This window comes from Lepidochelys kempii, chromosome 20 (genome assembly GCF_965140265.1).
Source record: "Lepidochelys kempii isolate rLepKem1 chromosome 20, rLepKem1.hap2, whole genome shotgun sequence".
Classification (NCBI taxonomy): Eukaryota; Metazoa; Chordata; order Testudines; family Cheloniidae; genus Lepidochelys; species Lepidochelys kempii.
The window spans coordinates 741,593-764,662 of NC_133275.1; the positions used below are offsets into that span (position 1 = coordinate 741,593).

At 47.6% G+C, this 23,070-nt stretch overlaps 1 protein-coding gene across 8 annotated transcripts in view; it reads left to right on the plus strand.

Moving 5' to 3' along the window:
• DIP2B (disco interacting protein 2 homolog B) overlaps positions 1-23,070 on the plus strand; it is a 134,070-nt gene that overhangs the window by 101,250 nt on the left and 9,750 nt on the right. For 7 of the 8 annotated variants that reach the window (XM_073319096.1, XM_073319099.1, XM_073319098.1 and 4 more), the window contains 18 exons: positions 104-240; positions 888-968; positions 1,683-1,810; positions 2,625-2,739; positions 4,196-4,397; positions 5,329-5,438; positions 5,583-5,663; positions 6,781-6,904; positions 13,938-14,059; positions 15,219-15,330; positions 16,358-16,467; positions 17,192-17,322; positions 17,907-18,075; positions 19,022-19,192; positions 20,295-20,356; positions 20,493-20,550; positions 21,286-21,360; positions 22,059-22,236. In XM_073319096.1, the coding sequence (XP_073175197.1) occupies positions 104-240; positions 888-968; positions 1,683-1,810; positions 2,625-2,739; positions 4,196-4,397; positions 5,329-5,438; positions 5,583-5,663; positions 6,781-6,904; positions 13,938-14,059; positions 15,219-15,330; positions 16,358-16,467; positions 17,192-17,322; positions 17,907-18,075; positions 19,022-19,192; positions 20,295-20,356; positions 20,493-20,550; positions 21,286-21,360; positions 22,059-22,236 (2,166 nt within the window). Of the gene's footprint in view, positions 1-103; positions 241-887; positions 969-1,682; positions 1,811-2,624; positions 2,740-4,195; positions 4,398-5,328; positions 5,439-5,582; positions 5,664-6,780; positions 6,905-13,937; positions 14,060-15,218; positions 15,331-16,357; positions 16,468-17,191; positions 17,323-17,906; positions 18,076-19,021; positions 19,193-20,294; positions 20,357-20,492; positions 20,551-21,285; positions 21,361-22,058; positions 22,237-23,070 lie in introns of those variants that run through there. The other variant, XM_073319103.1, reaches the window with a different exon arrangement.

Sequence of the window (23,070 nt, forward strand, 5' to 3'; positions counted from 1 at the left end):
AAGTTAACCATTCTTCACGCTTAAATGTGTCAGGTGGTTTTTAAAAAAAAAGGCCCCTGAGCACTGCGTGCTAAGTTGTGTAACAGAGTGTGCTTTGCTCTAGGAATGATGTGCATTGTGAAACCTGATGGATCTCCTCAGCTCTGTAAAACAGATGAGATTGGTGAAATCTGTGTCAGCTCCAAAACAGGAGGGATGATGTATTATGGGCTGGCCGGGGTGACAAAGAACACGTTTGAGGTCTGTATCATATGGTAGATTTTTGCCTTCTCTTGTGTCGCTGGCTTTCTCCTACTGCCTTCAGTGTGGAATTGATTTTCCTGCGGAGGCTTTTGATTTCTATAACAACTAATAGTGTTAATATTTGGGCTGTATATATGGGAAAACTTTCCCTAGAAGGCTTGTTACAATTAGAAATCACCTGCACTCCTTTTTTGCTAAGATTTCCCGCCATGCAGCAACAATGACAACAGTAAGAACTTCTATTGCAGATAAATGTACTAGCTTACTGCAAAAATGGGAGCATCAGACATCCAGTGTTTGCTCTACTCCAGTTCATGGCATTAGATAGTTTGCAAATAGAGTCCTCATCTGCATGTCAGAGAGAAATCGGTGTTTTATCCGGGCTTCTGGCAGCATAGTGATTTTTCTATCCCAGTTAATGTCAGAGGTAGGATTCAGTAAGTGAAGTTCACTCCGGGGGACACCATGCTATAGCTGGTCATTTGAGACTTTCCAGAGGAAAACCCAGTAGCAGGAGAGGATTTATTTCTCAAAATTCATTTGCATCTAGTGTGACTCTTGCTGCAGCACACTGATGTGGGAGGGGGGGTGTATATCCCAGGATGAGAGAATCAACTCCCTCAGTAGCCTGTCTTCTGTTTCAGGTTATTCCTGTCAACTCGGCTGGTTCTCCAGTGGGCGACCTGCCATTCGTCCGCTCAGGCTTGCTGGGGTTTGTTGGACCTGTACGTCATATAGCTTTTGTGCTTGGATTGATGGTTTTATCTTGATGTTAAAACTAATGGCTTGAAATGCCAAAAAGAAAAGCAGTTGGTGACCAAAGCAAACTGTTAACTTGCTGTGACTGTTGGGGCAGGTGCCTGAGATTGCTTGCCCCAGTAGTAACTTGTTTTTCCAATACATTACCCTAATACAACCTCATTGTAGGCATTGTGTGCCAAACCACTGAGCTTTACTGAGCCGGAGCAGGCAAAGTTTTTTCAAGTTTTTCACAATCCCATAGTTGTATCACTCAACTTCATGGCTCCGATTTTGGCCACGCCCACACTATTCAAGAGGGAATTTCAAAATATATTGTAAATACCTGTGACATGATTGTCTATTTATAAAAAATATTTCAAAATGTAATATGTTGTCATCTTGCAAGATAGTAATCAGCCCATAGTTCTTCATAAGCTAAACCAGACAAAACTTAGTTTCCCAATTCTAGCACAAAAGTGCTATAATGTTTGGGCTCTATAATTGATTCACACTTGTGCAGTTTTAGAATAATGTAGATGATTTTATCTAAATTCTCTTTCATAGAAGCCAGTCTAAAAAGAAAGTGCTGTTAAATCTATTTATAACAAATGCGTTTGAGCTAACAGTGCACAAAAGCAATCACTAAAGATGCATGAACTAGCAAAGGCATCTGAGTATCTGTGTCCTTTACCTTTCAGGGTAGCTTGGTGTTTGTGGTTGGAAAAATGGATGGCTTGCTGACAGTTAGTGGGCGCAGACACAATGCTGATGACATTGTTGCAACCGGATTAGCAGTTGAATCAATAAAGACAGTCTACAGAGGAAGGTTAGTGGTAATGAAACCCAGCTCTTTTTTCAGGCTTTGTCTGTGTCTCTTAATAAAACATGACAGGGTGGTTATGTTCTGTGCTGCCTGTTTTTTCTTAACTGGGTTACTTTTTTGACCTCAGTCATAGAAAATGTTTCCTTGACTGTTCAGTCTCCATGGCAGTGGCAACATTGGATCAGGCCTGGGGTCTGTCTAATTCAGTATCCTTTCTCTGACACTGTTTCAGCACAAGCTACTTCAGAGGGAGGTGCAAGAAACCCTGTAGTGGGGAGTTCTGGGATAACAGCCCCTAGGGAATGTTTCCTCCAGATCCCCAATAGTTAGTGGTTGGCTCATGGTCTGCAACCAGTTGGTTTGTATCTCTTTCCCAGAGATCTGGGATTTTATTTAATATTTGCTGTGGATAGTTTTCAAAAGGATGTCACATCCCAGTGACGGCCAGTGGGAGTTAGGCTGCTAGTTCACTTAAGTGCTTTGGAAAATTTTACCCTTCTCTATCCTGGCATGTTTAACATTTAGCAGAGGCTGGAATGGGCACATGATGGCTGGAGCCGGAGAATAGAGTGCTGGTGTGCATGTAGGAAGCTTCTCTGCGGAGTGGGAGTACTCACTTACCTGGCCAATATGATCTTTACCTTCCCTGTTTGCTGTGGTTTCAACTTCACCGTCTCCTTTCTCCCCTGCCCCTGGAGCTTTGAAGTTGTTCCCTAGCTAGTGCATAGTGTCAGTCTCTTTCCTTGGATCTCCAGGACTTCAGTGTTCCCAGGGAAGTGGGATGGTAATTCTTACCGATCCACATTCTTTCCCTCAGGATTGCTGTGTTTTCAGTCTCTGTGTTTTATGATGAGAGGATCGTGGTGGTGGCAGAGCAGCGGCCAGATGCTTCTGAAGAGGACAGTTTTCAGTGGATGAGCCGAGTGCTGCAGGTAAGAGCCCAGCTACCTGGGTGAGAGATTTGGGCTTGTGTGTGCACACCACCTCCCTTCCCCCACCCCCCTTCAGCACGTGGACAACTCAGATGACATTAGCGTGCCTCAGACGGATGCCACTTTCTGGCCATCATCATGATTCCTCTTGGCAGAAGATGGCAAGTTGGGTGTGTAATGTGCATTGGCTGTACTGACCGTGTGTCTTGGAGGTCCTGGAAAGGCAGCAGAGGCTCAAACTAATGCAATCCTTAATGAGGTAGATCAGCATTACCTTTGTTACACAGGCAAGGCACAGAAAAGTGAAACTGCCTTCTCAGTGCCCCAAAGCAGAACCTGGATTAGAACTCGGGGGTCTCTGGCTCCTAGCCCCATACATCATGCTGGTGCTCTAAGAACAATTCTTCTTTAAAGATGCACTTGTTATCAGCTGAGAAGCAATTGCAGCAGTAAGGTGTTGGGAACCATTTGATAACTGAAAATAGGTAAAACATCCAAAACAGTTGGCTCTTAAGAAAATGGTGTATGCAGGATGAGTGGCAAATCCTGGTTTTGGAGTTTTTGCTTGTGAGAGAGTAATTACAGGATGTTAGCTATATTCACTGATCTGAGTAATATGTTAAAATGTGTGAATACTGGCGAGAGGCAGAGGCTGATAGTTAATTCCAGGGCTGAAGAGTCTGCAAAATAAACCCTAAACTCACTAGAAACAGATGAGTCACCAGCTTTCGACAGATTGAGATTTGAGTCATTCATGACCAAAAGTTGGTGCTGTGGTTGGGATGGATTGTAAAGGAGGAGACACTAACAGGCTCTTACTCATTTCCTAGTATTCCACAGTGCCCATGTTTATAGTCTGGCTGGGGTAGTGTGCTCTTCCTGCCTTGTTGGTTTTGGAACCAGGGAAGGCACTCAGAGATTAGCCTGTTGCCTGCTCCATTCTGCCACTCTCTCCATGGGCTATTTACACTACAGCTATAGTACTTGCCCTCCAGGTAATGTATTCAAGGTGTGTTGCTGAAGGCAGAGGGCAGCGACTCCCTCCAGGTAGCCAGGAATTTGTCTTTAAAGCTCTGAGGGGCAGCAAGAAGACTTCTTTCAAACATCCATTTTACAGGTACTTGGTAAATCAGGCAAGCAGCCAACACTGCTGCTCTGAACAGCTGTGTACTGCCTTTGCCTGGCATTTGCTTATGGCCCATAAGTGAGTGACGTTTTATGTTCTGATTTTGTTTTTTACAAACAAGATGTTGTTTGTATGTATTGCAGTAGATGCTAGGATTCCCAGTCATGGCCCAGAACCCATTTGTGCCAAGCACTGTACAAATACAGAACAAAGTGATGGTCACTGCAGCTAATGAGCTTACAAATACAGGAAAAGCTCCTGGAATTTGTCAGGACACCCAATAATACTAGCTTCTGCCCAGTTGAGCAACTTCTTCTTTTCTGTCTCTAGGCAATTGACAGCATTCACCAAGTGGGCGTATATTGTCTTGCTCTGGTACCAGCCAACACTTTGCCAAAAACTCCTCTCGGAGGGATCCATATCTCTCAAACCAAACAGCACTTTTTGGAGGGCTCGCTGCACCCGTGTAACATCCTCATGTGCCCGCACACATGTGTGACCAACTTGCCAAAACCCAGGCAGAAACAACCAGGTAACTCGGAGTGTTTCTCTCCTGGCGAATGCTGGCAAGTGCTTGAATGCAAGGGGTAAACTCAGAACCTTTTTGCCTCAGGCCTAGAAAATTAGGCTAATGGCTTCACTTGTGTTCCCCTTGCTAAGATGTGTGTTAGCTGCTGGGGTTTGCAGTGAGACTCTTGCACCAGTGGCAGGCCTGGTAGGGTATCAGTTTGTCAGAAACTCATTTCAAACCCCATCCTAGGTAAGGCTCACTACCCTGATGAGCAGGAGGCCTCTGAAGTAGAGACTGGTAGCCCAGCAAGAAATCCCTTCTGCACTTCCAGGGTTCTCTTCAACCACCCTTGTGGCTGCCATGCTTCTCGAGGAGCCTGGTCTTGGGGGGCAGCCTTCCACTCTGCTCACTCATCCTCATTCCACTTGAGTGCACACCACATGCTTTACAGGAGGCTAAGGCTAGCATCACCTCCTTGTAGGTCAGGTTATATGCTGTAATTCTGGGCTGTTGGTGCAGCACTTAGCCTGTCTCACAGGGTCACCTAAAGCAAGGTAGCCCATGCCCTTTCATTTTAACCCCAATTATGCAGCCTTATTATCGTCTAAAATGCACATGACTCACTAGGATGTTTCCAGTTTCTGCATTCCTCCTTCCCCCAGCAGTTTGACCCCATAATGAAGTCACTTGGCATCTCCCCATGGGGGAAACCTGTGGGGTGGCGGTAGTTTTGTTAGCTCCAATTCTCAGGCAGGAGAAAATGAGTCTGTCCCAGGGTGAAGTGACTTGCCCAAGGTCATGCATTGAGTCATTGCCAGAGCTGGGAGCTCTGACGTCTTTTCCCTGCTTTAACCATTAGCCTGCACTGCACCCAGCAGACTGTAAAATATATCCAGTGTTTCTGAATGTTTCCATCCTTTGACAAGGCTGTGCGGCTATTCTTTGCCAACAGGTGTTGGCCCTGCCTCTGTGATGGTGGGGAACCTGGTTGCTGGGAAGCGCATTGCTCAGGCTGCTGGGAGGGACCTTGGACAAATAGAAGACAACGATTTGGTTAGAAAGGTAAATCCCTACAGCCAGACGGTTATTGTGGCCAGCATGTGGGAAAGCATTTCACGCCCCAGTTGAATAAAACACGGAGGAGTGATGTGAAATTGTCCTCTTCGGCACACTTGTGCTGACACTCACTACTGCCTCTCGTTGCAGCACCAGTTCCTGACGGAGGTGTTACAATGGAGAGCTCAAGCAACCCCTGATCACATGCTCTTCCTTCTGCTAAACGCCAAGGTACGGATTAGCATGTTTTGTTTTGTTCTTTCGTTGGGCTCAGTTTATCGTGCCTCTGGTTTGGCAGAGGCTATGATCCACACTTTGGTGTCCTACATTCAGTTTTGGGACCTCTACAGCCGTAACTGGAGCTTGCCACAGTCTAAGGCTGGGTTGGGTCTCAGGTGAGGGGGGTGCATCTTGGCCATCAGGATGGAAGTGTCGTCATGGCCACTGTAACTACAGAGGTAACATGACATTGATGTGGAAAGTTTTCATTAACTTCACAGCATCATCTCTTCGTGTTGTGTAACATCATAAATGTGCCATCATTAAATGACCAGAGTCAAGGTGCTGCTCCGCCTATGTTTTAAAGAACTTTTTTCAGAGGATCATTCAGGAGCCATGCCAAATTCTTGATCTCTTCTTCTCCCCGCTTCCTCCTCCCTGCATATATGCTGCAGAAATCTCTCCCTTTTCTGCCCCTGTGGAAGGGGCAGGGATTTGAGGGATTTGAAGCTCTACAATCAGAAGGATGTTTCAATAAACTTTCCTGGCTCATGCTCCTTCACATAATTCCCAGTGTGCGTGCGTGCACACACTCTGTGTGTGTGTGTGTGTGTGTGTGTGTGTGAGAGAGAGAGTTGAGGTCTCCAAGGTGAAGTGTATAAAACCTTAACATGCAACCTAAGGCTTTGGGTTAATTTTAAAGTTTAACTCTTCAGAACTGGAAGCCTTTTTCACCTGAAGATGTTAGAAGATACTGCTCATTCTTTAACAATTGCTGCACTTTGCTTTAAAACCGCCTGGAGACTGCAGGTCCCATCAGCCCTTGCACCACCTTAGAAGTTCAGTTTGTGTGTGTGTTGTCAGGGAGCTGCATAGCACAGTAAGTGCAGGAGAACCCTGCTGAATCAAGTCCCTGATAAGTGACATTTCCTAGGAGTAGGATCAGTTCAATGCATTTCGGTGACATTAAACACTGGATAAATGGCCCATCAGGCACCCACAGTCTATCCATGGTAGCTAATGGGTATGGATTGACTCTGACTGTATAAACTTCCGTCTGTGCTGCCCTTTGTGCAGCTGACTTGTGCTGTCCCAGCTCTTATTCAGTACATTTCTCTCTCCTTTCAAGGGAACTCCTGTGTGCACAGCCACATGCCTCCAGTTGCACAAGAGAGCAGAGAGAATTGCATCAGTTCTGTATGACAAGGGACATCTGAATGCAGGAGACAATGTGGTGCTACTCTATCCTCCTGGTAAGGTCATGTTGGTGCGGGCCAGAATCCATACTGGGAAAATGCACAACAACCCATTAATCCAACTTTCAAAACTTGTAAGACTCCCAGTGCGGATGCTGCTTTCATTGTTGAATGGTGATACCCGGAGTCGACCATGTAACTGGTCTGGTTTTAACACCAAGTAGTTATGTTTCATAGGGACTGGGGTGCATTAGGGGTCTCAGCATCAGGCTTGGCATCCCTAGGCTGTATTGAATCCTGGAAAGGCTGACTCAGTTTGATTTCATTCCGACAGATGCACTGAGTTCTGTGTATATTACTGTGTCTTGGCCTTTCAGATGAAATCTTAGAAGCTCAAGTCTTGTGCCTGTGGACATCAAAGATCCCACTGATACTGTCAAAGTTTTATTTGAAAATTCTTTTGTGGCCACATTGGATCTAATGGAGAACGGGGGTTGTCCGTACTCCAAGGGACTTCTGGGTCCTGTCTGTTCTGTGTGGACATATTGAGGCCTTGCTCCTGTGAGAATGTTCTGCATGCCATTTGGTGGCTACTCTCCACCACAGAGGTGGCTGTCTTTCAGTCGTCCCTAGCAGCACCCATGGAGTGGTGCCTTCATGGCTCTCAATATATGACCCTGCCGACCCAATGTGGGACCTCCTCAGTTCCTTCTTACCGCCAGTGACAGTCATTGGAACTGCGGTGACTTGTTTAGCAAGCTCTCCTTGTTTTCCCTAGCTTTCAGTTTAGTTTAGTTCACAGTTATTCCTAGCCTCTATGACAGGGTCAGGCCAGATGGCGATAGGAGAGTAATAGAAGGCAGATATATTAGCCCCAGGCTAAGTAGGTCCCTTTTCCCTGGGTAAGGTAACAGGGAAGGTTCCAGAACAATCAGGAACCTTCTGGAGACCATTAAGACAGGCTGATTAGAACACCTGCAGCCATTCAAGAAGCTGCTAGAATCAATTAAGGCAGGCTAATCAGGGCACCTGGGTTTTAAAAAGGAGCTCACTTCAGTTTGTGGTGTGTATGTGAGGAGTTGGGAGCAAGAGGCACTAGGAGCTGAGAGTGAGAACACGGACTATTGGAGGACTGAGGTGTACAAGCATGATCAGACACCAGGAGGAAGGTCCTATGGTGAGGATAAAGTGTTGGGAGGAGGCCATGGGGAAGTAGCTGCAGGGAGTTGTAGCTGTCACACAGCTGTTCCAGGAGGCACTCTAGACAGCTGCATTCCACAGGGCCCTGGGCTGGAACCCGGAGTAGGGGCCGGGCCCGGATTCCCCCCAAATCCTCCCAACTCCTGGTCAGACACAGGAGGAGTCAACCTGAACTGTGAATTCAGAAAAACGGCCAAGCTGAGTGCTGCCGGGAAGCTCCAAGGCGAGCAAATCCACCAATAAGCGCAAAACCCACCAAGGTAGAGCAGGAACTTTGTCACACCTCATTAAGTTTAGTTTTAGTGTTTTCGGTTACAGGAGATAGCTGTTGGAACTGGGCGGTCTTCCCCTTCACCCCAACCGCATTCCCCGTTGGGACTCAAGGTATACCTAAATCCCAAGGGTTCAAACCCTTCAAGTCCTTCAATAAGCCCATGCCAACGGGCGACCCCCACAATGCTTGCTTAAAGTGTCTGGGGGAAGCACACCAAGCGGACAAGTGCAGCCTTTGTAAAGGGTTTCATCCCAGAACAAAAAAAGAGCAAGACTTTTGCCTCAAGCAGTTCCTTGTGGAGACGGCACTTAGACTGCAACCTACATCAGCGCAGCAAGACTGAGCACTGAGCTCATCGGCGCGCAGCGCCCCGGCGGCAGTGATAGAAGGCACTGGAAGCAGGGGAGGAGTGGATCTTTGACTCAGAGACCCACCCCTTTGGAGCTGGCCAATGGGGTGCGTCCCACAGAAGAGCACCCAGGGCTGAAGACTTTGGAACGGGGACCGCTGAGTCCAGTGCCATTGGACTCCCCGAGCCAGGTCATTGAGGAGGTGGAATTGCTGTCCACCCTAGGCACCTTTGAGGCCATGAGGGACCTCATCACCATGATGGCACCGCAGTCCCCGGTCCTTCGAGCCAAGCCTCTGGTACCGCAAGATGTGTCACTGGCTCGAGGAAAACTGGTGAAGCTCCGTCCCTCAGCACTGCCAGTGAAGTCGCGGCGCTGCTCCTGATGGCGATGCTGATCCTCACGCCGATCCCCGTCGCGCAGCAGGTCCCACTCCCAGCACCGGTCAGCATCACCGCACAGATTCCGATTGCGGCACCACTCCAAATCGTGACACCGCTCCCCAACCTTGCGGCACTGCTCCCCAGTCCAGCTCTGTTCGGCACCGTCCTGGCCATTGCGGTCCCGGTCCCTGTCTTTGGACTTGAGAGACGGGGTCTACGTACTCAGAGTGGGGCCAACACTGGTCAGGCCTTGGAAGGCCTGACATGGGGGCAGGGCCATGGCCGGGGCAGTGGCTGAAACCAGCACAGTGGCCATTTTGAACCCCGTGGGCATACCACAAGGCCCAGGGCGCCCAATCCAAAGGTTCCTGTCCAGCAACTTCTGAACCGCAGGTCCCGGAGGCATCAGCCAGTCGCCCCACCCCTAGGGGTGCCGAGTACATACCGGTCACACTACCTCCCCTGGAACTAACCCCAGCTCCTGAGCCTGATCCAGGTGTGGTTTGCCCTGACAAAGAGACAGAACAGGAGGCCACTGGAGACCAAGAGGATCAGGAGGACCCTGTTCCCCCATTAGCCTCCTCGTCATCCTCCCCGGACGAGGCGGTTGCAGGCACTTCAGTCTCTGGACCGCTCCCCATAGACAGCCGTGCCCCCCAGGACCTCCTTCGCAGGGTGGCGCAAAATATGGGCTTGCGGGCCAAGGAGGTGGTGGAGTCGGAGGACCCGGTGGTCGACTTCCTGGCCCCAGAAGGCCCATCGGGGGTGGCTCTACCCCTCATCAAGACCATACAGGCCAATGCTAAGACCATTTGGCAGACCCTCTCCACACCCTTCGTGGTAAGAGGGATGGAGGCTGGGAAGTATTTCATCCCATCTAAGGGGTACGAATACCACTTCACACACCCGCAGCCTTGCTCGTTGGTGGTGGCTGCAGTAAATGAAAAGGAGCGGCAGGGACAACAAGCCCAGCAGCTGAGTGCAAGGACCCCAAGCGTCCTTATTTGGGTGCAAAGTGTATTCCATGGGGGGGTTGCAACTCAGGATTGCCAACCAGCAGGCAATTCTGAGTAGATACTGCTTCAGCTCCTGGAACTCGATGCTTAAGTTTAAGGAGCTGGTGCCAACAGAGTCCAGGGAGGAGTTTGGAGCGATAGTGGAGGAGGGAAAGGTGGTGGCACGGACCTTTTTACAGGCCTCAAAACTGGACGCTGCGGACTCGGCGGCGCACATCTTGTTCTCCAGCGTCGCCATGAGGTGTAGCTCATGGCTGCAGACCTTAGGACTCCCGCCTGAGGTTCAACAGACCATGCAGGACCTGCCTTTTGATGGGGCAGATCTGTTTATGGAGCAGACTGACTCTCGGCTGCATGGCCTAAAGGACTCCACGGCTACCATGAAGTCCTTCAATATGCACACCCCAGCAACCCAATGCAAACATTTCAAGTCTCAGCAGCAGCACTCCTATCCTCCTCGGCCAAGGCAGGACTTTTATAGAAGGGGCAGGAATGGCAGACGAAAGCCTTTGAGCCCCCTGCCTGGGCAGGGCCAGGGACCGATTAAACCATCGTCAGTTTTCCAAGCAGACCTTTTGAAGCTGTGCCTGAGGACAGCGCACCAGCCTCACTTCTGGATCCTTCCCCGTCTTTCTTGAATTGTCTGTCCCACATCTGCGATGCTTGGTCCCAGATAACTTCAGATTGCTGGGTTCTCTGTACAGTAGAAATGGGGTATTCTCTCCAATTCTGCTCCTATCTTCCCTCCTACCTCCCTTCCCCGTCCCTCTTCATGGACCGTTTCACGAGCAACTCCTTATCCAGGAGGTGCAGGCGCCCCTTGCCATGGGACCAGTGGAGGAGGTTCCTTGGGCAAGGGGGTCTATTCCTGATGCTTTCTAATCCCCAAAGCCAAGGGGAGGGGTCTCAGACCCATTCTAGATCTGCAAGGACTCAACAAGTTTGTGATAAAGTTGAAATTCTGCATGGTCTCCCTGGGCACAATTATTCCCTCTCTGGATCCGGGAGACTGGTACGCTGCCCTCGACATGAAAGACTTGTACTTCCATGTAGCTATTCGGCCTGCACACAGGCGAGTCCTACGCTTCATGTTCGACCACAAACATTATCAATTCACGGTCCTTCCATTTGGCCTCTCAATAGCCCCCCAAGTGTTCATCAATCAAGTGCATGTTGGTCATGGCTGCTTTCCTCCATTGGAGGCAGGTGCAGGTATACCCCTACCTCAATGACTGGCTGCTCAGGGGCCGCACCAGGGGGCAGGTGGAGTCTGAAGCCCAGTTGGTCAGATCTACATTCGAGAGACTGGGTCTCCTTCTCAACTTGAACAAGTCAACCTTAGTACCAACCCAAAGAACAGAATTAATCGGGGCAGTTTTAGATTCTGTTCAGGCAAGACCACTTTGGCCAGCGTCCCAATTCCAAGCCATGATGGATGTCCTTCAAGGCCTCCGGCAATACCCGACCACCACAGTAAGGGGATGCCTGAGTCTCCTCGGCCACATGACAGCCTGCACTGAGGCTCAGGCCTCTACACGCGAGGCTCGCTTCGGCCTATCGCCCGGGACGCAACAGCCTGAATTCAGTCATCACGGTGCCAGGGCAGGTGTTTGAGTCCCTTCAGTGGTGGCTTGACCCTCGGACAGTGTATGAAGGAGTCCCCTTCAGCAGCCCTCAGCCTTCCTTGTCACTGGTAATAGACGTGTCAACTCTGGGAGGGGTTGCACATTTGGGAGACCTCCAAATGCAGGGCTTGTGGTCGCAGGATGAGCTCTCTCTCCATATCAATATCAAGGAGCTGAGGGCAGTGCGACTAGCATGCCAGACCCTTCAGGCCCAACTACGAGGTCAGTATGTAGCAGTTCTGACGGACAACACCATGGCCGTGTTTTACATCAACAAGCAGGGTGGAGACTGGTCCTCTCCCCTATGTTGGGAAGCCCTCCAGCTATGGGAATTCTTCATAGCCCACTCCATTCACCTGGAAGCATCCTATCTACCAGGAGTTCAGAACACACTGGTGGACCGTCTCGGCAGGTCCTTCTGCAATCACAAGTGGTCCATCTTCCAAGGTGGGGGTTTTCCCAGTTCAAGCTGTTCACCACCCAGAGCAACAGAAGGTGCCCAATGTTCTGCTCCTTCCAGAGACACAGCCCAGACTCAATCATGGACGCACTCCTGCTACCCTGGGGAGGCCGCCTGCTCTACGCCTTTCCCCGGTCCCTCTCGTGCACAAGGTCCTACTTAAGGTTTGCAGGGATGGGGCAGAGATAATTCTGGTGGCACCAATGTGGCCTCGACAACATTGGTACACCACGCTCCTGGAACTGTCGGTGGATGCCCCGATCACGTTGCCTCTCCTCCCTGACCTGATCATTCACCTTCATCACCTCCACCTGCAGTCCCTCCACCTCATGAACTCTATGAACCCCATGGAGCTTCCGTGCTCAGTACAGGTAAGGGAGGTCCTCCTCGGCAGCAGGAAGCCCTCCACTAGAGCCACGTATCTGGCGAAGTGGAAAAGATGTACTTGGTGTGATCAGTGTCATATACCGCCTCTCCAGGCACCTCTGCCTCTCATCTTAGAGATTTCAGAGTAGCAGCCGTGTTAGTACCTTCTTACTAGTACTTCTTAGAGTACCTTCTGCACCTGAAACAGCAAGGCCTGGCAGCGTCCTCCATAAAGGTACACGTCGTTACTATCTCAGCCTTCCACCCGGGAGCGTCTGGACGCTCCAACTTCACCAACCCTATGGTTGGTCAGTTCCTCAAGGGTCTGGAACAGCTCCATCCCCAGATCAGACAGCCTGTCCCCACGTGGGACCTTAACCTGGTCCTCTCCAGACTGATGGGGGCCCCCATTTGAACCGCTGGCAACTTGCTCCCTTCTCTATCTGTCGTGGAAGGTAGGCTTTCTGGTTGCTATTACATCAGCTAGGAGGGTGTCTGAGTTAAAGGCTCTTACCTCTAACGCAACCTATACAGTTTTCCACAGGGATAAGGTGCAACTCGGACCTCACCCGGCCTTTCTTCCTAAGGGTGTGTCACTTCCACACTAGTCAGGACGTTTTCTTGCCTGTTTTTTATCCTAAGCTTCATGCCAGTAGCCGTGAGCAGAGGCTGTGCTCTCTCGATGTTAGCCAACACTAGCCTTTTACATTGAGCGCACTAAGCCATTCAGAAAGTCGAACCAGTTGTTTGTAGTGGGGGCAGACCAGATGAAAGGACTGCCAGTCTCATCTCAAAGGATACCTTCCTGGATCATGTCATGTATCCATATGTGCTACAGGCTGGCCAAAATACCAGACCCGGCTCTTATGGCACACTCCACGAGGGCTCAGGCCTCATCAGCGGTGTTCCTGGCCCAGATAACCGAAATCTGCAGGGCAGCAACTTGGTCCTCGATACATACATTCACCTCTCACTATGCCATCATCCAGCATGCCAGAGATGATGCAGCTTTCAGCAGAGCAGTGCTCCAATCAGCGATTCCGTGCCCCCCTTACCAGTAATGGAATCTGTCCCCCCCCCCCACATTGCTGCACAGCCAAGGCTGCTTCAGCAGAGGAGCTTGGGCTGAAGGCAGACCTGGGGGCAGAACTGGGGCGGGGGGAGGAGCTGGGACTCTAGGTGGAGTGGCCTGGAGACAGAGCAGCTGGGGGCGTGTCTGGGCTGGGGTCAGAGTGGGCACTCCCTTCTGGACCCCCCTGTGGGGGCTGACCCAGACTCTGCCATGCACCCCCGCCCCAAAATTCCTCCGTGCCCCCCTAGGGGGCATGGCCCACGGCTTGGGAACCACTGGAGTAGAGGTTAGTGTCACGAGGACATCAGTCAGCACTTGTGTGACAGCCTCTTGTGTTCTTGCAGGCATTGAACTAATCGCTGCGTTCTATGGCTGTTTGTATGCTGGCTGCATTCCTGTGACCGTTCGACCACCTCATGCTCAGAACCTCACTGCGACGCTGCCCACTGTGCGAATGATTGTAGATGTGAGTAATGGGAAGCTGCAACCTATGGGCCTGGCACCCATGGGGCACCATTATTCTGATGTTTGGATCTGGAGAGTAGTAAGAATGAAATCTCTTATGCTATCTTTCATGGCTGCAGTATATTAGAACACCCTCTTGGGTCAGAATGAACTGTCTCTAGCTGTATAACTTTTGTTTCATAAATGAGAATTCAGTATAACAAAGCGCTTCCTCTGGCTGTAACAGGGGTGACACAAGTTGCTGCAAAATACATGGTAACAGGAATAGGCTAACTTACATGACCCACAGTCTTGTTACCACCTAATAACTCATAAGAACACCCATACTGGATCAGACCAAAGGCAAAGCCCTGGCTGGGATGATTTAGTTGGGGATTGGTCCTGCTTTGAGCAGGGGATTGGACTAGATGTCCTCCTGATGTCCCTTCCAACCCTGATATTCTATGATTCCATCTAGCCCAGTATTCTGTCTTCCAACAGCGGCCAGTGCCAGGTGCTTCAGAGGGAATGAACAGAATAGGTAACCATCAAGTGATCCATTCCCTGTTGCCCATTCCCAGCTTCTGGCAAACACAGGCTAATAGCCATTGATGGACCTATCTTCCATGAATTTATCTAGTTCTTTTATGAACTCTGTTATAGTCTTGGCCTTCACAACATCCTCTGGCAAAGAGTTCCACAAGTTGACTGTGCATTGTGTGAAGAAATACTTCTTATTGTTTGTTTTTAAACCCACTGCCTATTCATTTCATTTGGTGACCCCCTAGCTCTTGTGTTATGAGAAGGAGTAAATAACACTTCCTTAGTGCAACACTGTACCTTTAAGTGACTACTAGACAAGTGCCAGTCTACAAGTTACCTACTAATTACAGTAACTGGCCTAGGTTGACTCTGTAGGTATGGAAGGAGAGCTACTGTCCAGTTGCTACCTGACATAACATCCCTACTCAGCCTGTCCAAAGATCTTGCCACTTTGCATTTTAGTCTGAATTTGGGGTCTTGGCTGAGCAGGGTGGTGTGTTTTGGAATAGCAAACAACCCACAGGTGGGGAAAGTGCATTGCACAAGCATACCCACAGCCTCCACTAGTTATGGGGCTTGAAAGGCCACATGTGTTTCTCTTTCACTTTCTAGCAATCATTGGTTGGTTATTTTTTTAGGTCAGCAAAGCTGCCTGCATTCTCACAACTCAGACCTTAATGAGACTACTGAAATCCAGAGAGGCAGCTGCTGCTGTGGATGTGAAAACCTGGCCAACCATCACTGACACAGGTGAGAGCTTCTCTTTGCCAAGTATTTCAAAGATTTTCAAAGCTGTGCGTGGGGATTCTGATTGACTCTGTAAGGGGTTCTGACGTTGCCAATACAGACATGATCTGACTGGCTGCTCTGGGGGCTTAAATGCTCAGAAAAAACATCTCAGAGAGACCGTGGTTCAGCTGCTCGCAGCTTTTACACCCTTATACAATTAAAAAAAAAGCGGAGAAGGTGGGGGCTGTGCAGACAGTCTCCTATTATGAGATTTGACATTTGTGAATGAGGAAAGCAATTTGTGGGAAGGATACAATGCCAGATGGAGCAGGGAGGGTGTCGCAAGATTTTCTAGCCCCTAGACTAAAAATGTTGAATGTTCTTGAATTAATTTGAACAAAGAGTGTTTAGAGACAAGGCTGGGATTTCCTTGTAATCTGACCCATGGTTGACCCTGGAAACTCTAATTGTTCCTTGTGCAGAGCTGAGCCCCATGTAGAATTATAGCATGGGGGTAAAATTGAAAGTTCAGTTGATGTTAGTGGAGTTAGTGGCCTCAGAACAGGTATCCATGTCATAGTTAGCACTGGCTTGACCCCCTTTTTGGCAGCTTCAGAAGAAGAGAGGACAAGCACTGAATGGCACATGACAAGTGTAATATCTTGATAGCATTTACGTATTTGATGCAGTGCCTCACAACATTGATTGAATCTCCCCACCCTTTACTCCTCAGAGTGGTATCAGAGCACCTTACAGTCCAAATGAATAGGGTTCTCACACACAGCTAGATTCTTTTCTCCTCGTTTCCAAGAGCAGACAGATTTTTTTTAATGGGAAAGCTTTGACCTAGAAATGGCCCTTGCACTTTCTCCTGAAAGCAGCGAGACATGTTGGTCACTCTTGTGGAAGGTAATTCCACAGTTAATTATCAAGAAGGCTTGCTTTTCTCCCGCATTCATATCATCCTAGTCATTGAAAATTCCACCATCCCTAAGAATCCCAATTCAGAAACAACAGAATCATAAGACTTTGTTTCTTACCCACACAGATGACTTGCCCAGGAAGCGGCTACCTCAGCTCTATAAACCACCCACACCAGAGATGTTGGCATACCTAGATTTTAGTGTGTCCACGACAGGCATGCTTACGGGAGTGAAGGTACAGGAACACTTGCTGGGAAAGAAGGTCTCATATAGTCTTTGTTTGGCTGAAACTTTTTTTCTTTTTAAGTGGGTCTTGTGATTTGATATAAAGATCACTTGTCCCAGCTAATAAACTGGGAGAGTAAAGCTACGTATTGGCAGATCCAAAAAAATGCAGCCTGGCTTCAGGCTGGTAAAGCAGCTCTGCCTTGTGCTGCCATGCAGGAAGACTGAGGTCAGAAGCAGCCTCAGGATTTCAGGTGCCCAGGCTGACGAAGAATCGCATATTTAGGTGGTCAGGGAATGATGATGGTGTCGCTTTGCAGTCTCGGCTAACAGTGAACTATTGGAAAAGCATTCGCTGGCCTCCACTGAAAGCAGAGAGTAGCTCTGGCAGTTGGTAACAGAGAAGAGGGTGTGAAAAAAACAGGCGTAAAAACTTAGCCCTTAGGCTCTGGTGTGGGGTGCTGGCTGGGCTCAGATGCTGTGGGAGGTGTACAGTGAGAAACTGAAGCTGCTGCTCCTTTTATAACATGCTTTAATGATCTAAGATAAACAGAGCTTTGTGTGGAAGATTCTACAATGTTTTGCACTCACCATGTGCGATAAGGGTAGTTAATTTGTGGAGTAGCATTGTTAGGAAACCAAGCCCATATCTCACCGTACCAGCTGACTCAGAGAAATCCTATTCCTATGTTCTTGGATTTCAACACTGTATCTCTCCCTTTCTTTTGTTACAGATGTCCCACGCAGCAGTGAATGCTCTTTGCAGGGCGATAAAGCTCCAGTGTGAGCTCTATTCCTCTCGGCAGATTGCCATTTGTCTTGATCCCTACTGCGGACTTGGCTTTACGCTCTGGTGCCTTTGCAGGTATGAGTTGGAATGAAAACAAAAGGGTAAGATATTGATCGGTGTTAAAACCGGAAATGGAGAGCTAGATGTTCAACTGGTATAAATTGACACAGCTCCATTGTCTTCAGTGGAATGATTCCAGTTTATACCAGCTCAGGATCTGGCTCTGGATGCTCAATAACATGACCCCCTTCCTTTCCAGTTTTAAGATCTATCCAGTGTGACTGTTTTTCTCTTAGTAACGTATAGATGCACTGCAAGAGATTACTAGCTCTAGAAAGTTTCTCCCATTTTTTTTTTTGTTGGTTTCATAGTATGATGGAATATATTTTGCAGAGCCTGCATTTCTCCTTCACATTGGCAATGGGAACTGTGTGCCCTACTTCTCAGTTACAAGGTGTTTTTATTATGAATAGAATGTTGCTGCACATTATAAAGGAGATGGGCACTAGTGTTGTCATCAAATTATCCCAGACATGGAATCCCATTACCTACGTTTGGGCCTAACATCCCTATGTATCGGTGACCAAAAATAACAAAAAACAGACTTAATGCTAACCAGCTTCTAGAGTAAAATTTTTCTCTCTAATCTTCTATGGCAGCGTGTATTCTGGTCACCAGTCCATCTTAATTCCTCCTATGGAGTTGGAATCCAATCTTTTCCTCTGGCTTTCCACGGTCAGTCAGTACAAAATAAGGGACACTTTCTGTTCCTATTCAGTCATGGAGTTGTGCACAAAGGGACTTGGAAATCAGGTCGAAATGTTAAAGGTAAGAACCTTTGTCAGTATCTTACACTGATTTTAAAAGTCGGTATCCAGTCTTGTGCTAAAGCAAATGGAGATGACTGTTAGAACAAACCTTAGAAGGGTGAGGCAGTAGCCGCAGCATCATGCTGCATGAATAGTCCGCTATATACCATCAGCCTGCTGAAGGGCTCTAGGCCAGCTGAAGATACAGCATATCTGCTGGCCAATCCATTAAGCAGCCGCACAACTCTCTGGAAGAGCAGGAGGAAAAAATAAATATGCTCAAGGTTTATGATTACTTCTTGCATCTGTTTTCCTAAAACTGGCTTTGTGCTTCCATCTACAAAGTCCCCACTCAATCGTGCACCACTGACTGTACAAAATGTTCTGAGGTTTCATACCTTGCATGATATCCCCAGTCACATAGGTTACTGTGAAGCTCTGCAAAGCTGGTAGTGCTGTCCATTGTTCTTTAATTATGAGGCAGCAGTGATGTCTTCCAGTGGTTAGAGCACATACCTGAGGGGTCTGTGCCCAGCTCTGCTGTAGCCTCAGTGTGACCTTCAGCAAGTCACTTCATCCTTTTGTGCCTCCATTTTTCCTCATCTTCTAAATGGGAGTGATGATCCTGAGCTACCCAGCAGGGGTGTGGTGAGGCTTAGTTAAATTCAGGGATGAGGTACTACAGAAATGCAGAAAGCTATATTCCTTATAGCTGGATAGGAAGCAGAATTGAAAATGCCATTATTCCATTTATGCTTTTTGGGCTGCCTGATCAGAGTCACATTTGATAGCCTGCCAACAGGGACACAGTAAGGTACATTTATCATGAGTGGAGTAATGGGAGGGTATCCTTCACTTCTGGAGCTGTTTAAGTGTGGAGGAGGGGGCAAACAGTCTTCTGTGGGACTCTGCTTCGTTTGTTAGAGGCAGAGCAGCAATTGTTTGCATTTATCATGGTTCTGCAGGCAAGAGGAATTAATCTGTCCTGTGTCCGGACCTGTGTGGTTGTTGCAGAAGAGCGGCCACGAATTTCTCTCACTCAGTCCTTCTCCAAGCTTTTCAAAGACATTGGCCTGTCATCCCGTGCTGTGAGCACCACCTTTGGGTCAAGAGTCAACGTAGCTATCTGTTTACAGGTATCAAAGGGGTATTTAATGTGGAAGACCATTATGTTGTCAGTGGCACCAGGTTTCCAGATTGCATTGAGCTCTGAATTGGCAAACTCTTCATAACCAACACATGCTGCTAAATTGTTAACTTCGCTTCTCAGACCAGAGTTTGAGCTCTCTCTGGTGCTCTGTGGAGAGCACCAAGGTGCATAGTGCAGGCAGTGCCTCCTTGTTTCCAGCTGCCAGATTGCATTAAAGAATCTAAAAACACCTGATATACTTCCAAACTTTCACATTTCTCTGTAAGCAATAACTGCAGTTGCCACAGTGATGTTAGTCATGAATGCAAGGGGTAGTGCCATGGGATAATTTCTCTCAAGGTGTGGCCTACTGTAAGGTTGTATCTATTCCAGCACTTTTTTTCCAGTTTCCCAGCATTGCCACTCCACAGGTAGGAGTGATGGTTGGAGCATTCAGAACAGACATATCGGCTGGCAGCCTGTCTATGCTAGCACTCCCTCTGGTGCAGCTGCTGGGGTGGGAAATGTGAAGATGAATTCTGGCATCTGTATGAGGCATAAGGAAACATTTGAGAGCTCCTGCCTTGGTATGGGCATGGATTAGCTTGTCTTTGTCAGTGCAATGGCTTTGAGCACCAGCCTTGTCATTGTTGTTTGATTTTTTTAAAAAATGAGACTTGAAACAGTTTGGTATTTTCTGAGTTTTTTCTTTGAAGAGTTACTAGAAAACAGAGTAAAGAGAAACAAACCCTAAAAGGAAGGGCCTGTGTATGATGATCTTTGAGCAGGAGACGGAGAGACTAACATGGGTGGGTGAGAAATGAGGGCACTTCTCCAGGTAGCCCAAACACACACAGTGCATTTATATAATCAAACAGCCCAGCTTGGACAATTCCCAGAATATCTCATGGGAGTCAGTGTCCGAAAAGTAATGCTCTTTGTGTGTGGGGAGTGGGGTGGGGAGGAAGGTGGTTGGTTGTTTGTGGGGGGTTTTATTCATATAACTGTCTGCTCTTCTGTATAGTTTTTACACTTTATATTAATTACCAGTGACTGTCATATAATTAGAAACAGAAAATATTAACATGTTCTTTAATGTTATCTTTTAGGGAACCTCTGGGCCTGACCCTACCACAGTGTATGTAGATCTGAAATCCTTAAGACATGACAGGTACATTGTATTTACATTTGTTTATTATTCATCCTCTACATAACCTCCTGGAGAATATTGTGTTGGCCATGAGATTCCTTCTTCGTAGATGGTAAATGAAGTTCTTGCTTTTCATCATCATGTTTTTTCCCTTCAGAGTGCGTTTGGTAGAGAGGGGAGCTCCACAGAGCCTGCTGCTTTCAGAATCTGGGAAGGTAATTTCACATCCCCTTCCTAATGGCTTGGCACGCAGAGCATGTGACCATGTGTGTTTATGTCCTTCAGAAACATTTTATATGTGAACTTGTAGTTCAGGGAGGCATCTGTATTAAGCCAATCATGCAGTATGGCATGGGAGAGATGACCATTGAACTAACTCCCTGGTGCAGAGAAACCTACTTACACTGGAGTCTTTTTTTCACTCTAATAGCAGCTTTGCTGTAACTTCAGTTGCAGTTTGCATATTGCAATGCACTGAAACAATGTGAGGGTGAGGGCTGTGGGGGTTGGTTCTATTCTACAGTAACTGTGTTCACTTTATCAGAGTTCTGTAAGCAGTCTGTTGTATCCTGGCTGGCAGCATGCGTTGGGATGTGCCGTGGCTGTTAGTCCTCTGCTTAAACGAAGTAACAGCAATAGAAACAGTTTTTCCAAGTGGTCTGGGCAGACTTCATTATGCAAACTCTCAAACATAATAGGAGTTAACCCCTGATGTCCTGAATTTACAGTCCCAGAATCCCTCATTTGCTTGGACCTTGAGAGTCATCAGTGCATTAGTCAGTTCTTAATATATTGTGTAGATGTGCACATAGAGCTGTACACGCATTCCACAGAAGGTGAAACCTATGCTCACAAAAATCAAGAGGTGAACTAACTGCTTTTGTATTTTGGACACTTACAGGCAGAAGTCCATGAATTGATTTACCGACTTTCCTTGTTATGTCCTTTAGATTTTGCCTGGAGTCAAAGTGATTATAGTCAATCCTGAGACCAAGGGGCCTGTTGGAGATTCTCATCTTGGGGAGGTAGCTGCTGGTTTAATTGCTGTTTTGGGAGTGTCTCTGTTTTTGTTTGCTGGCTGAGCTATATTATCTCCATTTGATTATTTTGAGGCTGCTGGTTGGCAGAGTTTATTTATACATAAGGGTTAATGCTGCTGGGTATTTAGAAATCTAAGTGCCTAGAGCTTGTGTGTGGGCATTATGTTTAATGTCAAAACTCAGGAAAGAGAAATAATTTTAGAAATGAAGGTTAACTCCATTGCAGATTTCATTTAGCTGTGGAGTACTGCACCTGGATTACTGTAACTGACAGTTGGATTCTAAAGAAACTGTCAAATTTGCAATTGAACTTGCATTCTGTTCTGATTATTTGATTGTAGTTAGACCTGTCTTGATAGATAAATAGAAACTGTTGTTTGAATTCACAAGCAGTAAAAACCTGCCGTTTATCCATCCTCTTCCTATTACAGGGGGAGGGCAGCTGGAAAGTGCATTTTAAAACTCTGTAGGATGTGTTTGGCCCTTGGGCTGCTCTTCAGGCACCCAGAGCTAGGCTGCCAAATAGTTACTGTGCCAACTAAATCTTCAATAAAGAGAACTTCCTTTTACAATTCAATCCTCAATGATTTCTTTGTGAAGTACAATGCATTTAATCCTTTTGCTTGAAGAAGGCTCCATTTCCATGGTGTGTGGGTCTCAGAACCATATTATCTCCTCTGTAGATTTGGGTGAACAGTCCCCACACGGCCAGTGGTTACTACACCATCTATGATAATGAATCCCTTCAAGCTGATCATTTCAACACTCGTCTGAGCTTTGGCGATGCTGCTCAGACACTTTGGGCTAGAACTGGATACCTTGGCTTTGTTCGCCGGACGGAGCTCACAGCTGCCAGTGGAGGTAAGATAAAAATGTGCACCTTTCTCCTTCTTTTTAGGGAAGATGGAGAATTTTCCATGGTTTCTGCTGTTAATGGAAATCTGCTCCAGGCCTCCCCTGCTCACTCACTAAAGCTGCTGCTATTGATTTTAATTCCTTCTCTAACACCAGGTATCTGGCACTTTGCAACGTCTTCCAGGCTGGAACAACACTGTCCAAAACACCCATGCCTTATTTTCCTAGTGTGTTCTGTGTCTGACCCTTCATTGGCCAGTAGGGATGAACTGAGCTTTCTTCAGGCCTCAGTTAACTGTACCCCTGGTTAGAGAAGAGGTGTCATTGGAGAGAGTTATGAGGCCTACTCTCCCCCACCAGCCTCAGGAAAGGCATACACCTAGCCTGGCATTTAGCATCATGGATGATTTATCATGACCTGTTTCTCGGGTCTGGGTAAGTGAATCGTTCCCTGACACTGCTGTGGCAAAGGACAGGTGATTTCGGGGAGGAGTCTTGTCTGTGACTGTAGCACTTTTTTCTATCCCTTTATTCCAGGCTATTTTCCTCTTATAACTTCAATTCTCTGGAGCATGTTATGCTGGTGGGAAGGAAGAGAGCAAACTCTTTGAACTTGTCTGCACTACAGAGGGTTTGCTGGTACAGCTATAGTGGTAACTCCCCTAGTGGAGACGCTGCTTGTGCCATCAAAAGGATGTTTTTGCTTGTATAACTGTGTCTACACTAGGGATTTTCGCTGGTATAAAAATATTGTAAAGAATCAGTCCCCTAACTAACATTATTATGCTAACAAAAGTTTCTAGTTTAAACCTGGCATTTGTCAATGCTGTTGTAGTTCTA